The 17,886-nt window shown below is 38.4% G+C and overlaps 2 protein-coding genes across 5 annotated transcripts; both read left to right on the forward strand.

The window, feature by feature from the left end:
• The first annotated feature begins 9,289 nt into the window (after window positions 1-9,289).
• On the forward strand, window positions 9,290-12,592 carry LOC106337195 (uncharacterized protein At2g33490). The gene is made up of 11 exons (XM_013776257.1): window positions 9,290-9,628; window positions 9,981-10,053; window positions 10,137-10,208; window positions 10,299-10,360; window positions 10,453-10,521; window positions 10,624-10,652; window positions 10,736-10,934; window positions 11,018-11,257; window positions 11,369-11,422; window positions 11,512-12,313; window positions 12,411-12,592. The coding sequence occupies exons 1-11, from the start codon at window positions 9,512-9,514 to the stop codon at window positions 12,431-12,433; spliced, it is 1,740 nt and encodes a 579-aa protein (XP_013631711.1). The 5' UTR covers window positions 9,290-9,511; the 3' UTR covers window positions 12,434-12,592.
• Window positions 12,593-14,363: 1,771 nt separating this feature from the next.
• On the forward strand, window positions 14,364-17,345 carry LOC106337653. Of its 4 annotated transcripts, XM_013776776.1 has the most exons (6): window positions 14,364-14,577; window positions 14,830-14,867; window positions 15,006-16,337; window positions 16,423-16,503; window positions 16,615-16,932; window positions 17,022-17,345. In XM_013776776.1, the coding sequence occupies exons 3-6, from the start codon at window positions 15,165-15,167 to the stop codon at window positions 17,076-17,078; spliced, it is 1,629 nt and encodes a 542-aa protein (XP_013632230.1). In that variant the 5' UTR covers window positions 14,364-14,577; window positions 14,830-14,867; window positions 15,006-15,164; the 3' UTR covers window positions 17,079-17,345. The 4 variants fall into 4 exon arrangements, with proteins under 4 accessions (XP_013632230.1, XP_013632227.1, XP_013632229.1 ...); XM_013776773.1 differs by having other exon boundaries at window positions 14,364-14,867; XM_013776775.1 differs by lacking the exon at window positions 14,830-14,867 and having other exon boundaries at window positions 14,364-14,581.
• Window positions 17,346-17,886: the final 541 nt, after the last annotated feature.

Here is a 17,886-nt window from a genome sequence, read left to right on the forward strand (position 1 = left end):
TAAATAGATCTCTCGATGTTGAAAGAGATGTTTAAAAGATCCTGGTAAGATCTTATATAACTAAGTACTTTGGAGATGCTAATGGTAATAAATCATATGTGAGCTTATATATCTTGCGAGTTGTATTTGATCAAATATACTTTTAGACACTAATGTCTTTGCAAGATCCTGCTCATTTCCTATTCATGGAAATTAGAACGGCGTCGAGAATATCCATTCTCTCCAAGGTATGTTTTAAATTAGGGTTGATTTATTCTAGAAAACCCGAGTTTGGTATGGTTTTGCAGATACATGCTATTTAGTCGAACACAAACTGGATATGATTTTACAATTGGTGAAACCGCGATTACATAGCGTTCCGAGAAACGATCCTAGGTTTCGACTTCTTCAAAGCATGTCGAGAATATGTGTGGCTTCGGTCAATGAGTCACCTCATATAAGAATTAAGCGGAATAGTCAACGAGAAAGAGCCGACGAAAACATTTAAAGATAATTCGGCTTGTGTCGCTCAACTCCAATAAGGTTACATTAAGAGTGACAGAAAGAAGCATATCCCTCCAAGATTCTTCTCGTACATAAGGGAGCTCTAGAAAAATAAAGAGGTGGACATCGAGTATGTATGGCCATGCGACAATCCAGCTGACTTGTTCACAAAGGTTCTCCCAACTACAACATTCCAAAAACACGTCTATGGTATCGGAATGCGGCATTTGCGTGACCTGTGACGAGAAAGTTAGGTCCACTATTATCAGGGGGAGATTACGGCAGTGTACTCTTTTTTCCTTGTCATGGTTTTTGTCCCAATGGGTTTTTCCATGACTAGGTTTTTAACGAGGCATTACGTAATAGAAAATAGATAATCAAGGGGAATTAGTGTTAAAGATAAGGTTTATCCTTATTAGTGATTATCTAGTAAGGTGATGTTTTGTTGCCCACTCCATCACGTGGCTTGTTGCCAAGACAATTACGTGGCTTATTGCCACCTCCATCACCGACTTCATATTCCTATAAATACTCTCATGTATAACAGAAACTGATTAAGTCGAACATTAATAATAAAAGGCTCACAACTTTTTCCCTCTCGTGTTTTCATATACACAAACATAAATAATCAAATTCTCTCCTTTGCTTTTATGTTATCAAATCTTTGTTCTTTATAATAAATTTACAACAATTAGCTGTTAATTCTTATGTTAATTTTCACTGGACCATAGATCATATTTATATGTGGTAACCGGTTATCGACTATCTATCATTATAACACGTTAAAGTTTACTATTATGCCTCGAACATTTTTAATAGTGAGGATTTTAATGCTATATTTTTAAATTAACTGACAATATAAATATTATTTAGCAAAATGAAAACAATAGTTGCTATCAAATTCCAATCATTGAGTTGGTTTATTTGTCTAATATCACGTCTTTTCAGTAGAAACAGAGAGGTCCCATCGATTGGTTTAATTCGCTGGATAAAGTCATATTTTGTTGGCTTCTCTCTTCACTCGACTGAAATTTTTACAGACATTATGTAAGGATTAGATTATAAGTTATAGGTGTAAAATTGGAATCGAAATTATCTTTAATTTATGAAGGATAGTTCTCTAATTATGGTCAATGAAAGCAAAATATCTCTAGAAAATTTAACTTGCTTTATTTTTTTTAGAACAAAGACTATCATGGAGTGTGATCTTTCTCTGAAAACACTGAAGCCCTAACTGTTAGGATGATTTTTCTTTGAAAACTTTTGTTTTCGTACTCTCCAAATTTCGTCGTATCTTGCACTTCGGGGTCATGGGAGCACCACCAAATGTTAAACTATATAATATAATCTAATCTCTCCTTAACACATTCACATTAGTTAGTTATTACACAAAGAGTTGTAACTCTTCATGTTGTGTCCTTCAGTATAAAGAGTTGTGTCTCTTATACTTGTAAAGATTCGTTCTCTATATAAAGATCAATCATTTGTTGTAAACATATCATAGAATCTCAATAATACAAAAGTATTTTCAGAGAAGTTTATAAGCCTGAAACATCTTATTCTTTCTCTCGAACTCATGTGTAACACACTGTGATCGTTGTGTAGCACAAGCGGTTGGTAAAAGATTAACATGGTATCAGAGCTGTAAGGTTGAGAGGACGAAGAAGAAAGCACTTAAGAGAAACACTTGGTGTGGAGAAAAGGAGGCTAGAGGGTTTTGGCATAAGATTTATCGGAAGCACACGAAACGATGAAGAATCAAGTAATCCCCATATTTGATGGAGAGAAGTACGACTTCTGGAGCATTAAGATGACAACCATTTTCAGGACCAGGAAGTTATGGTATGTGGTTGAAGAAGACGTAGCAGCCCCACCAGCACAAGTGGATGAGACCCCTGAAACAGCAAGCGCAAGATCGCTTAGAGAAGAAGCGATGATGAACGATACATTGGCTTTGCAAATTTTGCAAACAGCCGTATCTGATCACATCTTCTCACGGATTGCAGCAGCATCAACATCCAAAGAGGCGTGTGATGCATTGAAGGCAGAGTATGAAAGCTCTCCTCAAGTTCGTTTGATTCGACTTCAAACATTGCGAAGGGAGTACGAGAATCTGAAGATGTATGAGAATGAAGACATTAAGGTCTTCACGGATAAAATAGTTGAATTGGCAAATCAATTAACTTATCATTGTGAACAGAAGACAAATGTTCAACTCATACAAAAGATACTCATCTCTCTCTTAGCCAAGTTCGATAGCATACGTGTATTGGAGCAAACAAGCGATTTGACTTCAACAAAGATGGCAGAGTTGATCGGGATTTTGAAGGCTCATGAAGCAAGGCTGGCTGCAAGAGAAGAAAACACAAGTGAAGGAGCATTCGATGCTCGTGTTAAACACAAAAATTATGGTGTCACACAAGAAAACTCAAAGCACCGAGGAGGCAAGAAGTGGTTTGGTTACTGCAAGAAGAACAACCATACTGAGAGCGAGTGTCTGAGGAAACAGAAGAAGGATGATCCAAAGAGGATCACAAAAGTAACAAGAAGTGTTACAATTGTGGCAAGTTAGGACACTTTGCAAATCAGTGCTACTCAAAGAAGAAAGAGAAGGCACATGTAAGTCTCGAAGAAGACTTGAATAAAGATCACATGTTGTTCAGTGCAAGCGAAGCAGAAACAACAGTGATGGAAGATGTCTGGCTAGTAGACAGTGGAGCAACTAATCATATGACAAAGGAGGAGAATTACATCTCAAGGCTTGATAGAAGTATCAAGGTTCCAATAATGATTGAAAATGGAAGCACAGTCATGACAGCCGGTAAAGGAGATATAACCGTCATGACTAATGGTGGCAAGAGGACCATCAGAAATGTGTTCTTGGTTCCGGGTTTGGCGAAAATTTTATTGAGTGTTCCAAAAATTGTTTCAAGTGGATGTCGGGTGAGTTTCAAAGAGAAGAGATGCATCATAGAGGATGCAAAAGGAAGGAGGATAATGGATATCCCAATGACTCACAAAAGCTATCGAATCAGGATGAGTTCGGCTCAGGTAGCAGAAGCCATGAGCGCTAGTGAGCAAGGAAAGATGGAGACATGGCACAAGAGACTTGGTCTTGTAGGCGACAAAAGGTTGCAACAAATGCAAGACAAAGACTTGGTAAAGGGATTACCAAAGTTTAAAGTCAAGAAGGAAGCATGTGAGGCGTGTAGACTTGGAAAGCAATCACGCAAAAGCTTCCCAAATGAATCTCAAACTAAGATAAGAGAAAAGCTTGAGATTGTACATACGGATGTATGTGGGCCGATGCAGCACCAGTCTGTTGATGGAAGCCGATACTTTTTGATATTCTTGGATGATCATACTCACATGTGTTGGGTATACTTCATGAAGCAAAAGTCAGAGACATTCTCATTGTTTAAGAAGTTCAAAGTAATTGTGGAGAAGCAATCAGATTGTACCATCAAGACGCTGAGATCAGATGGAGGTGGTGAGTTCACTTCACGAGAATTGAACCGGTTCTGTGAAGAATAAGGAATCAATAAGCAAGTCACCTTGCCTTATTCACCACAACAAAATGGTGCAGTGGAGCGCATGAATAGGACCTTGGTGGAGATGGCTAGATCGATGTTGGCAGAGCAAGACTTACCGTTCAAGTTATGGGAAGAAGCGGTATACACTACCTCATATCTTCAAAACCGTCTGCCATCAAAGGCAATAGAAGAAGATGCCACTCCTATAGAGAAGCTGTGTGGACACAAGCCAGATGTGTCACATATGAGAATATTTGGTAGCATATGCTACATACATGTCCCGGATCAAAAGAGGAGGAAGCTAGACGTCAAGGCAAAGCGTGGAGTCTTTGTTGGATATAGCAACCAATCCAAAGGCTATAGAGTTCTCATCTTGGAGAATGAGAAGATTGAAGTATCAAGAGATGTCTAGTTTGAAGAAAACAAAAAATGGGATTGGAAAAGGCAAGAAGAAGTGAGGAAGACATTGGAGTTGTCTATGGAAGACTCTCACTCGTCTGAGGAACAAACCGAAGGTACATCCAGTCCTGAGGAACAAACCGAAGGTACTCTCAGCCCTGTTTTCATTCAAAATGAGGATCATGATACTAGTAGTGGAGATGAAGAAGCTTCTGAGCACCAAGGAAGTTCAGGTCCATGGTTGATATCATGGAAAGTGCACTGAGAGTAGAGCATGATGAAGCGGCTCAAGCGATAGAAACTTGTCTTCATGCACATGAAGAACCGTACACTTATGATGAAGCGTGTGGTACCAAGGAATGGAGAGAGGCGATGAATGAGGAAATAACCATGATTGAGAAGAACAAGACATGAGAACTAGTGGACAAGCCAAAGAAGAAGAATGTGATAAGTATGAAGTGGATCTACAAGATCAAGACCGATGCAAACGACAATCACATTAAGCACAAAGCTCGGCTAGTTGCAAGAGGGGTTTCTCAAGAGTATGGTGTCGACTACCTTGAGACGTTTTTCCCTGTCTCAGGACATGATACAATACGAGCCATACTTACCTATGCGACTCAGATGAAGTGGCGATTGTATCAGATGGATGTGAGGTCAGCTTTTCTCAATCGCGACCTCAAGGAAGAAGTGTATATCACATAACCGCCTGGGTATGTGACACACGGGAAGGAACACAAAGTGTTAAGGCTACACAAGGCTTTATATGCTTTAAAGCAAGCCCCAAGGGCATGGTATGGAATGATAGATTCATACTTTCTTCAAGACGGTTTTGAGAGAAGTATGAACGATGCGGCCTTATACATCATGAATCAAGGAGGAGATGTGTTGATCATGAGCCTATATGTGGATGATATAATCATCACAGGAAGCAACATTCAGAGCATCAACACATATAAGAAGAACATGAAGAAAGAATTCGAGATGGTGGATCTTGGATTGTTGAACTATTTTCTTGGAATGGAAGTAATTCAAGACGATGGAGGCATATTTGTTTCACAAGAAAAGTATGCAAACAAACTTGTAGACAAGTTTGAGATGCGAGACAACAAGAGTGTAAGCAATCCACTTACACCACAAGGAAAAGAAGTTGAGGATGCCAAGGAGTATGAAGATCCGACTAAGTATAGAAGCATCGTTGGAGGGCTTTGGTACTTGTGTGCATCAAGACCTGATGTGATGTATGCAAGCGCCTATCTCTCAAGATACATGTCATCACCTCGCATGAAGCACTACCAAGAAGCCAAAAGAGTGTTAAGATATGTCAAAGGAACATCAAGCTTTGGAGTGTACTTCACAAGCGTGAAAGAACCAAGACTTGTAGGCTACCCAGACAGCGATTGGGGTGGTTCTAAGGAAGACAAGAAAAGCACTTCAGGTTATGTGTTTACTCTTGGTTCAGCCATGTTTTGTTGGCAATCAAGCAAGCAACAAACAGTGGTGCAATCAACGACTGAGGTGGAGTACATAGCCATGTGTGCAGCAGCAAATCAAGCCGTGTGCTTACAAAGATTATTTGAAGATTTTGGTCAGAAGTTTGAAGGAGGCATTCCGATCTTATGTGACAAAAAATCAGCAATATCAATTGGGAAGAATCTGGTGCAACACAGAAGGACGAAGCACATAGAGATCAAGTACCATTTCGTGAGGGAAACTGAGCAAAAAGGAATCATTGAACTAGAGTATTGCAAAAGGGATGATCAACTCGCAGACATTCTCACAAAGGCATTGGGCGGTTCAAGGTTTAAAGATCTAAGGAAGCAGCTTGGAATCAAGTCGAGATATGATTAAGGAGGAGTATTAAACTATATAATATAATCTAATCTCTCATTAACACATTCACATTAGTTTGTTATTACACAAAGAGTTGTAACTCTTCATGTTGTGTCCTTTAGTATAAAGAGTTGTGTCTCTTATACTTGTAAAGATTCGATCTCTATATAAAGATCAATTATTTGTTGTAAACATATCACAGAATCTCAATAATACAAAAGTATTTTCAGAAAAGTTTATAAGCCTAAAACGTCTATCTTATTCTTTCTCTCGAACTCGTGTGTAACATAGTGTGATCGTTGTGTAACACAAGCGGTTGGTAAATGATTAACAATGATGACGAAGAGACTCTTCCACCACCAGAAGTGACACATCAACAAACAAATCCTAAAACTCAGTTCAAAGATACAAAGAATGATAGTGGAAATACAAATATTACGATTTCGGAGCACATACTACAAAACACCCAACCACTATGGACAAACTACTTGGTGGGATACTTCACTGGGGATACACAACACATAGGTAAGGTTCATGCGATTGTAAACCGTATGTGGTCTATGCTGGACAAGCCCTCAATGTTGGACTCACAATTCATCCATGCTCCAACAGTTTTGTTTCGCGTAGACAATCCGGTAATTCGAGCTCGGGTATTGGAGCAACTCTCTTGGCACGTAAGACATCCCTTTGATGGTACAATTAAGAGTGGAATCCAAGGGCTTCCTCACATAAAACAGATTTATCAGCTCTCCCAATATGGATTGATCTCCATGGAGCTGCCTGCAATATGTTCTCCGAAAAAGGCTTAATATTTTTAGGAGCAAGTAGGCTCAGCACAAAAACTCCACCCCAGTACAGAGAGATGCATTAGGCTGGATGTGGCAAGAATTCTTGTGGTGATTAATATTGAAGGGTAACATATCCATGGCTTCTTTCTAAATATAACGCCTGTGAAAGTTGGGATCACTAAGAGAAATACTGCAAATGAAAAAAAGAGAAGTTATACTTCCACCAAAAATTTTAAACTCAGGAAAACAAAGCTCGCCTAAGGAGATCAATGCTGCCGCAAGAAGTAATATGGATGTCCCTCAAACAAAAGTAACTGAAGGGGACCGGTAAAGATCATAATGTGGAATCGAAGGAAGGCAAAATTGGACGTTGGTGGTTAAAATAGGGAAGAGTCCTCAGAAAACTGAGTTAATGACTCTGGTTACTGAATTGTTTTTTAAAACAGTATCACCTTCGAGATTTAATATCCTTGCTGGCAACACATAGGATGAGAAAGTAGAGCAAGGATAAATGAAAGTGGCCTGGGAGGATGGCAGTTCCTCAGAAGAAAAGATGCCACAAAGAGAGGAGATTAAGAAGATGCCAAAACCTGTCTAACGTGGTAATGGAAAGCCTCTAAAAGGTCAGAAAGCTAGTGAGAAAGTTTAAAAATTCCAGTTTGTTCACTCTTCCACCAACTAGAAGACCTCCTCGCAAAAACTATAATGATATATGTCTTCTACATTTGCGTGGAATACCCAAAGTTTCAATGAAATGCGCAAACATAAAGATGTTAAGTCATGGATAAGCATTTCTAATGTTCTTTTTGGTTGTCTTTTGGGAACAAGAGTACAAGAAAAATATGTTCGGTCAATTATTTCCTCCACCGCCTCCGGCTAGTCCTCTCCCACTAACTATGAGTTCCATTGTCAAGGGAGAATATGGATGGTATGATTTTCACTGGTCACAATGGAGATCTTATGTAAAAGTCCTCAAGTTATCACAGATATCACAGACTTGGCGCGTTTTTCTAATCCTATTTTTTTCAGACTCTAATTATTATATACAGTCACAAAAAAAATTTGTGAACTCTTTCTCTCTAATGATTTCTTAAAAAATATTAAAAAATATTTGAAGGTAAAATATATTTAAATTTCCTAAATTAACCACACACAACTATACCTCAAAACAAATGTACATTGATTCATATTACATTTAGTGTTTTAACAATTATATTATTTTTCATTAAGAGACAGTTTAAAAAATAACATGTATATTTTGTTTGTAAAAACCGTAAATGAATTTTGACCAATGCAAACACACAAAAAGAAATATATCAAATTAATTATAAACACTAAAAATGAATTAATAATATATAAATATCTGTTATTTTATAATGCAATATATGTATTAAAATTATACTACATAACTTGTAAAATTAGAATTCACACTATAACTATAATAAAATTAGACATTTAAACTTTCTTAGTAAATTAACATATACACCTAAAAATATTTAATCTATTAACCTTAAAATTCTGAACAAACAAAATTTAAAGAATAAAAATAAGTTTTTATGTATGACACCAAATTTAACAATAAAATTCAATAATTCCATACAGTAATGTATTAGAAAATAAAATCCTCGCGAAAGTGTGGATCCAACTCTAGTAACGTATTAAAATGTGAATCAACCAAATTTTATTTTGTTTGGTTAAGTTGAAGATGGTAATTTCATTTCAAACTGGGTTTGGTAGTTGTTAAAAAAACTGGGTTTGGTAATGTGGAACAGAAGATTCACCGGCTTGGTTACTCTCCATTACTGCATAGGATCCTTCCTACCTTGTTGCTTAAGTAGCGTTATTCCGCGTGAGTCGTAATCATATTTATTAGCGGCTCATATACATGCATATACATATATAGTAATAAAACATGATCTATATAGAAATGAAAATCAAGATTCAAAAGAAAGTTCAAATCTAAACTCCTTGACGAAAAAGGGCAGATATGTTTGACCATCTTAAATCTTCCGGTCAAGTCCAAAATGGTGATGTATCCGCCGCTTCGTCAAAAATCTTTGACTTTTTGACCTTTTCCCTCGCATCGCATCTCCTTTATATCCGTTGAGATCTCGCCGCGTGTAAATGCTATATTCCGAACCGTTGAGATCTCGCCACGTGTAGGATTACTTCCCCAATGTTGGTCTCGTCTCCGTCTTTCTGGTAGGTGTTTGGATCTGTTTCTTCTTTGACCAACTTATTATTTTTTTTTTTTCTTTGCTAAAATCTTTGACCAACTTATTGAAAAAAGAAAGTGTTTAGAGCTTTTTCTTTCTTTCTTCACTGAATGTCCATTGAACACATTCCAAAATACTTGAATCCCAATTCATCTCCTCTCTCTCTATCCTTTCGCGAAATCTCATTTGTTCTGAAATCCTACTATTTTGTTAAGAGGAATTTGATTTGTTGATCGCGCGATTAGGGTTTTAAGGAGAAATGATGAAAGCTTCGTTAGGGAGGTTAAGGAGATTCGCATTGCCTAAGGTAGATGCGATTGATATTGGGGAGATCTTCCACACGCCACAGATTGATGGGCTTGCTCGAGCTGCCAAGGTACTAATTTTGTTCTAGAAGAGACTTATCTATTGACCAAAAAAAAAAAAAAAAAGAGACTTATCTTAGGATTTATTTATTTTTAATTCGCTGGTTTGTTTGCTTTTTGATGTTCTTCCGTAGTTGTTTCGAGTTTTTCCGACCAGAACTGAAACTATGTAGTCAACAAACCCTCCATTTTGAAATTGACATTTAGTTATGGCAAGAGATCGAAATAGTAACTAGTGTTTCTTAATTGTTTTTTTTCGAGACAATTAAGATTCTTTGGATTTGATTTTAATGATAATGACGATTAAAAAAATGATTATATGGGTGTATAAATAGCCTAAGTTATAACTCTTGTTATTTTCAGGATATGCAAGAAATGAGAGAGAGTTATGATAGGTTACTCTCTGTTGCTGCTGCCACTGCTAATAGCGCTTATGGTACATAGACATTCAGTTTTGTTGTTTCTTACATAAAAGGTTATACTTTAATAATTTTCTTTTATTTGGTTTGGTAATGTCAGAGTTCTCTGAATCATTGGGGGAGATGGGTTCATGCTTGGAGCAAATCTCTCCTCATAATGATGAAGAAAGTGGTTAGTGTTTTTTTGCAGATTCATCTATGATGGATGGAGCTTTGTTTTGTCTTGTTTACATACGCTAACATTGTTTCTTTTTTTGTGCAGGTAGAATTTTGCTCAAGTTGGGTCAAGTTCAGTTTGAGCTTCAGAAACTCGTCGACACTTATGTAAGTTGCAACCTTGTACTTTCAGTTTAAGCAATATGTATAATTCTGAACAAACTGAGACAAGTTCTTGTTTTTGTCACTCTCTTTTTCAGCGTTCTCAAATATTCAAGACCATTACAAAACCTTCAGAGTCACTTCTCAATGAGCTTAGAACCGTCGAGGTATGCTCTAGCCTTTAGTCTTTTCAAAGTTAAGAACTAATTTTTAAGATGACAGCCAGGGAACTAACTTAATAATCTCCTCATCTTTTTCTTTCCTCTCAGGATATGAAGCAACAATGTGAAGAAAAGAGGTCAGTCATTTCCCGAAATGTAGTATTTTACGTTTCTCAGTTTTGGATTTGTTGCCTTAACCTTTTCGAGTCTTTACTTACAGAGACGTCGTTAAGCACATGATGAAAGACAAGGTACACATTAAAGGCGGTAAAGGGGAGAGACTTGTTCGGAGACAGTTGGAGACTGCTCGTGATGAGCTACAAGACGAAGCCACTTTGTGCATTTTCCGATTGAAATCTCTCAAGGAAGGACAAGCTCGAAGTCTCCTCACACAAGCAGCCCGCCACCACACTGCTCAGGTACCTTTTCGAAATAACGTTACTATCTCTGTCATCTTCAATTGCTCAACTAGTGTCTCTTATGCTTTCTTTCTTTTGGATAGATGCATATGTTCTTGGCTGGTCTAAAATCGCTTGAGGCAGGAGAGCAACAAGTGAGAATTGCTGCAAAGAGACAACACATCGACTGTGAGCTCTCTGATGACGGGAACGAAATAGAATGTAGCGAGGATGATAATGATGATGATGACAGACATGTTAACAGAGATGGAGAACTCAGTTTTGAATACATAACAAGTGGGCAGCGAGTAGAAGCTCTACCTACACCGCAAGGATCTATGAAGGTAATTTTTAAAATGAACCTGAATTAATTGACAAAAAAAAAAGAACCTGAATCGTCAAAGAAAAGCATTATCCATATTAAATTCGCTCATATGACTGCTATCTTCGTGTAGATTGATGACACAGATCTGTCGTTTCCACGCCCTTCACCATCAGGATCAGCAACAGTATGTTCTTTCTTGATCTAACATCTTATGTACTTGAGAACACTCTATAGTATAGGAATCATGTGATTAAGTCATATATGCTGATGCAGGTAAATGCAGATCATAGAGAAGAGAACTCAACATACCGAGATCGCAGAAGGAGCAGCCATTCAGCACCTTTGTTCTCGGTTAAGCAGACAAGGCAGATGACTCCGTCTGCAAATGCTTACGTATTACCAACTCCGGTCGATTCAAAGTCCTTCACAAAACCGGTCACCAAAACAAACCACAGCGCACACTTGTGGCATTCGTCTCCGCTTGAACCAATAAAACCCGTTCATAAAGATGTGGAAAGCAACCTCTATTCCCGTCTTCCTCGTCCTTCAGAAACTCCTCAGCAAGAAGCTGCACCAAGACACGCGTTTTCTGGACCGATCAAACCATCATCAACCCGTCTTCCAGTTCCGGCTCAGACCCACCAGTCATCTCCTCCAAGGATGTCTCCTACCGCTTCACCTCCGCTTGCTTCTTCTCCACGGATCAACGAACTCCATGAGCTTCCAAGACCACCGGGTCAGCTAGCACCGCCACCACGACGCTCGATATCTCCTGGTCTGACTGGTCACTCAGCTCCTATAACCACTTGGAATCAAGAAAGAAGTAGTGCGGTTGTGTCTGCAAACATTGTAGCGTCACCACTTCCGGTTCCACCTTTGGTTGTACCAAGGAGCTACTCCATACCTTCAAGAGACCAAAGAGGAGGCATGGGTCAACAACAACACTTACCCGAAACGAATCAGAACAGGGTAGTGTCTCCACCGCCTCTTCCGCTAACTCCAGCGTCTCTGATGAATCTGCGATCCCTGTCTCGTTCTCGAGTCGGGGAAGTTGCTCACAGCGGTCAAATAAGAGGTAACGAACACTTTTTTTTAAAAAAACCTTGACACTGCTAAAACTTCATCATCACGACCCCTGGTTTCGAGACAAGAGTTGTTTATGTTGAACGCAGGGGTAAAACTGATTGAACGATGAAGCTGTACAGGGGCGTGGCGTTTGATAAAAACGTTGGGTTGTTAAGACTAGAGACAGAAAGAGGAGGCATAAGTAAATATAGAAGTCAGATATTTTTGTAATTATTTAGTTTTTGAATCTCCTAATTTGTCACCTTAGACCGTTTTTTGTTTTTCCCTTATGTATCTTTTTCATTTTAAAAAGAATTATTTATTGTTTACTGAAAATTTAGAGAAATAAAATGAAATTAGATGAAATATGGCCTTGCAAAACTCAATAAGAATTATTTTGGTGGTTTAAACTTTAAAGCCAAAAATACATTAAATGAATTAAAAATCACAGTAAGGCTCTCTCTCGCGTGAAGACATCATCGTTCTCATCTCCCTCTGGCTGTGACGGCGCGTGCGTCGGTTACGGTCCCGTTGGTCTTTGTTTCTTTGCCCCTTACCAAATCTCCTCTCCTTCGGTGATATGCTTGATGCCTTAGTAACGGAAGATGATGGAGTCGCTCAGATCTGGTCGTCAGATTTCGCTTTGAAGCTTCTCTCTTTCAATCAGGAGTGAAGGTGAGTTGTATGAGCTTTGGAGGGTCTGTAAGGGGTCGGATTTAGTTGGCTTAGGGTTTGGTGTCCCAATTTTCTGTCTGGTGACGCCCAAACCCTAACAGAGATAGTGTTGGGGTGGCCATTGTGGAGGGGTGCATGAAGTTTAGCTGCGGTTGTAGTCTGGAGTTTTGCTTGGATTTGAGAGTGTTGTCTCTGTTCATTGGAGTCATCTCCGGTGGTTGTTGATCTTTGATGGTCAGTGACTGTGCGTGCTCATCTTTAGCTTTAAGAGGAACTAAAGGAGATAACTGTTTAGCGGAGAGAAAGCTTCGTTGATGATCGATTGCCGCCGAGTTGATCGTGTTAGTCCTGGATTTGGAGTGGTTTTTATCCAGTTACCGGCTGTGTGAATAAGTTGTGTTCGGGAAGCTTTTATAGGCTTCGCCGGGGGTGTTGGTGCGTATGAGGCGCGTGGAGAGCCCACTCAAGGTCCAATGGCGAATCTTAGTTGGGATTGAAGGGTGTTTACAGCGACGGTTAAGGATTCTAACCTCTGTCCATTCAGTTTATGTGTTGGTGATGTTCATGTGTTTCCAGTCTATCTCATCGTTCATCTCAACCTGTGTTAATTGTTGAAGAGTTCTCGTTAGTTCCATGTGTGGTGTTGGAATGGGTTTCACTGATGGAAGCCCTCTTGGTTATTATCTTGCAACTCAAATTATTAGGTGTGCACTGCTCTCACTCTCATAATCTCGTCCGTCTCCAATCAGCTTCACCATTGTTTCAGTGTTTCATGTATCTTCACCATCATTCTCAACTTTGCTATAATCTTTTAGTCTAGTTTCTGGTTTCAACGTGTGTACTAATCTGTGTCTCCGGATGGTGTCCATCACTTCACCGGCTTATGGCTCCAGAAAGGTTTGATCACCTTTGCTGGTTTTGTGTACTCTCTTGTTCAAATTAATATAAATCTACCAGATGACAAAAAAAAAAAAAAAAAATTAAAGCCAAAGGTAAATATTGTTTTTTTTTCTTTCTGATTATGGTATTTGTTTTTTTCTTTCTGATTATGGTATTTGTTTTTATTTCTGATCTGATTTCTAACGTCTATTAAGAAATGAGCACAGTTTATTAAAACCCTTTTAGATGATAAATATCTAACATGTTTCTTTCTATCTTGTCTCCCCTTTTTTTTTAATTTGTTACTCACAGTTTGAGCAGAGTGGATGGTGCCTAATTTTGCGTAAAATACTGCGGCTGTTACATTCTGAGATGGTGATTGATGTCTGAGTTGCGTGAGACTGAAAAGGAATAAATAACGTTTTAATTAATTTATTATGCCGTTTGGCAAAACAAAAACAAAAAAAACGAAAATTAGGCGAAATGGTTGTAAACTAGAAAATAAAAATAAAAGAAAAAGGGGGAAAATAGAAAAGGGGGAGAGCGATGGAAATGGTGATGCGACGATGTTGGGCTTTGTTTATAAGCACGACGAACAAGGCCAGAGAGAGAGAGAGAGAGAGAGAGAGAGACGAGGTCTCATTCATCATCATCATCTTCTACATTATTCCGTGAATGATCGCCGATTTTGGATTTCGTTTCTATTCCTTCCATCACTGCGTGCGTACGATCATCCATTCTTTTGATTTTACCATTATATTAAGATGATGATCAGAGATTGCTCTTCACTTTTATTTGATGTTTTGCTTCTTCCAAACTTTTTTTTGTTTGTGAGCTGAAAGAGGCTTGTTGTGTGTTGGTTTGTTTTGAAGAATCTGTGATTGTGTTGTTCCAATACACCTCTGTGCTTAGTGATCAATGTCTCTCTAGGTGCTTCTCAATTATACCATCTCTTGTGTTTATCTGCTTCAGGCTTAAAGAAACATTTGACAATGGTTATGCTTCTATCGGTAATGTTCATTGATCTAATTTGTGTTGTTGTGATTCATCTCAAGACTCCCTTAGAGATTAGTATTTGGGAATTAAGCTGAATTGTGGTGTATATGTTGTTGATTCTTCTTCTTGTTCTCCATTTTTGTTCATTTCAGGAGAGTGTGACAGCTATCAACTCCATAGTCTCTATCTATCCTCAATATATATATATATACCAGGAATCATTTCTCACATAAGTTCTACGTGTCTGATCTAAGTCGCTTGTGGATGCGGATTGACTGATTCTTAGTTCTAAGGTCCTTTGAGCATTGGTTATGGGTGTTCCACAGACTGTTACAGATGAGGAAGCTCTTGAAGCTTTGTCCTCTGCTTCAAGTTGCAGTTTTTCTCAAAGTGTGCCTGTAAGCGCCATTCTCCATGATTCAGACCTTGTTAACAGAGGTAGTGAGGGAAGCCTCTGCTCCTCCGTGGATAACGTTCATTGGAGTCGAAATGAAGTTAGAAGGATAGTTGGTTTCAAATCAAATGAAACTAGCTCACCGAGTAATGAACTTGTTAGCGGACCGCGTGAAGTTGATATTACTGGTGGGTCGTCGTTAGTCAGGAAACGAGTAAGCTCTCCTCTCAAAACTCTTTTCCCTGAGAAATTTAGAGGCGACCAGATGGATATCAGCTGCAGCAACCAACATTTGACTTCTACTGGTCTTTCTAATGCACAAAATCACAAGAAGGCCAATATCTCTGGGAGGTTACATCTCTCCTCCTCACACAGGAGTAGTAAACTTTCATCTATGGTTTTCACGGATGGTCCATTGCTCGACGACTCCAGTGATCTTCATCCCACAAAGGGTGACGCTTGCTTAGTACCCGCTAAGCCCTTACCATGCCATATGAATATTATATCTGTATCTCCTACACGCTCTCTGTCACCTCTTGGCCCCAGATTTTCCGAGAGAATGAAAGCTCTACAAAATGGGAACATTTTTGACGATGGTGTTTGTTTAAGGAATACCGGTGAAGAAGCTGAATACAGGACTGGTCATCGTAGTTTGTCTGATGATGCTAATACTATCCAGAGAAAGTTTTCAATGGAGAGAGGTATTGAATCAGTTGCTAATACATCTCCATGTAAAAGGTTCGGTAGAAGCTTGAGTGGACGTACCATTCAAAGATCATTGATTGGTTCTTTTGAAGAGTCACTCTTGTCAGGAAGATATTCATATGGGCAAACTAATCATATCGATGGGTTTCTTGCCATCCTTAGTATTGCTGGTGGAAACATCTCTCCAAAAGCACAGAAGCTTCCATTCTCAGTAACAAGTGTTGGTGATGATTGCTTCTTGTTATACTATGCCTCCATTGATCTCTCTGGTGGATCTTCGTCAAATAAATTGTGGGCACAGAAATTGGAAAAGAATCAAAACAGCTCTGATTCTCAGACCACTAGCAGCCGGTTGCGGATCCCTATGAAGGGTCGGATTCAACTGGTACCCTCATGTCTCTGTTTTCTCTTAGTAATGAATTAAAGTTCGATGACTAATTCATGATAGAAGCTTCTCTGCTTTGTTGCAGGTTCTGAGTAACCCAGAAAAGACACCTCTTCACACTTTCCTCTGTGACTATGACTTAACTGATATGCCACACGGTACAAAGGTAACCTCGAACATTTCATCCCGTTGCTTCACTTATTTTGGTATCTCGTTTTAGGTTTCAGATTTGCTTTTGATTCAATGTTTGATCAAATTCTTGTGTTGTGATGATCAGACTTTCCTGCGGCAAAAGGTTACCCTGGCCTCTTCTGTTCCGACAAAAGCCAAATCTGATTCAGTTGATGAGTTCCATTCGCTAAGTGAGTGTGAGAACACGAAGTGTCGTCAGACTTACAGAGAAACAGGACAATGCTGTTCAAAGTCTGGAGTCTTACGCTACGCTCTTCATCTTAAATTTCTTTGCCCTTTACGCAAGAAATCTTCAAAATTAGGTCAAAAGAAAAGCCTGAATGATGAAGAGAGGAGATTCTATTTATACAACGATTTGAGAGTCGTGTTTCCTCAACGGCACACCGATTCCGATGAAGGAAAGGTATGCTCATTTGATAACATCGTTTTTTCTCCTTTTTTAGGCTAATTTCTACACAAACGCAAACGCGGATTTTGCTTCTGAAATTGCAGTTGAATGTGGAGTATCATTACCCAGAAAATCCAAGATACTTCGACGTAACCAATTGAAACTCTTTTTGTTTGAAGGACAAACTTTACAAAATTTTGCACATAGATTTCTTGCGAGTCACGGCACCATCGTCTCCCTCCTCCTCAAGGTTGTACTTCCAAAGTTTCGGCAGAAACGAGCGGCTAATGGATGCTTCACATATATTTTACGATCTAAGTTCATGAAAACATATCATGTTCAAATTATTTTTGTTTATCTTTTAATACTATCTTTTAATTAGGTAAACCTTTTCAGCATTTATGAAATATTAAAATACTAGAAGTAACAAAAATGTTACAAGTCTTTTTTTTTTTTTGAAAAAAAAATGTTACAAGTCTTGCTCTCTACGGTTTGTTTGATATGCATATATACAGGTTACAAACTTACAACCTTGTTTTATAAATAGATCAACAAAACCTTGTATCGAATTCAGACTTCTAAAATTTTCTCATAAAATGAAAGGATGTATGTTTAGTTTGAGGCCACGTAACCAGAAAGGATGTCGAGATCGAGAGTACTGAACTCACTTGGGCAAAAGTTATTTTCATGTTTGTAAGATCTTAAAAACGACTTTTAAAAAAAAGATCTTATAAACCCAATTATTTATAGGGCAAATCTTCAAAATAGCACATTTCTAAGTTTATATCACAAAAATAGCACTCAAAAACTAAAATGACCAAAATAGCACATTTTTAAGTTTATCCTTTGAAAATTTTAATTTTTTTATTTTTCAAAATTTGAAATCTTATCCACAAAACCTCATTTCTCAACTCTAAACTCTAAACCCTAAACTCTAAACCCTAAATCCCTCATTTCTCAACTCTAAAC

Source organism: Brassica oleracea, chromosome C4 (genome assembly GCF_000695525.1).
Source record: "Brassica oleracea var. oleracea cultivar TO1000 chromosome C4, BOL, whole genome shotgun sequence".
NCBI classification, from domain to species: domain Eukaryota; kingdom Viridiplantae; phylum Streptophyta; class Magnoliopsida; order Brassicales; family Brassicaceae; genus Brassica; species Brassica oleracea.

Coding starts and splice junctions, on each gene's coding strand:
- LOC106337653 (XM_013776773.1), top strand. CDS start 15,165: ATGGGTGTTCCACAGACTGTTACAGATGAGGAAGCTCTTGAAGCTTTG. Junction 16,504..16,614: donor ATATGCCACACGGTACAAAG/GTAACCTCGAAC, acceptor TGTGATGATCAG/ACTTTCCTGCGGCAAAAGGT. Junction 16,933..17,021: donor CCGATTCCGATGAAGGAAAG/GTATGCTCATTT, acceptor CTGAAATTGCAG/TTGAATGTGGAGTATCATTA.
- LOC106337195 (XM_013776257.1), top strand. CDS start 9,512: ATGATGAAAGCTTCGTTAGGGAGGTTAAGGAGATTCGCATTGCCTAAG. Junction 10,054..10,136: donor CACTGCTAATAGCGCTTATG/GTACATAGACAT, acceptor TGGTAATGTCAG/AGTTCTCTGAATCATTGGGG. Junction 10,935..11,017: donor CCCGCCACCACACTGCTCAG/GTACCTTTTCGA, acceptor TCTTTTGGATAG/ATGCATATGTTCTTGGCTGG.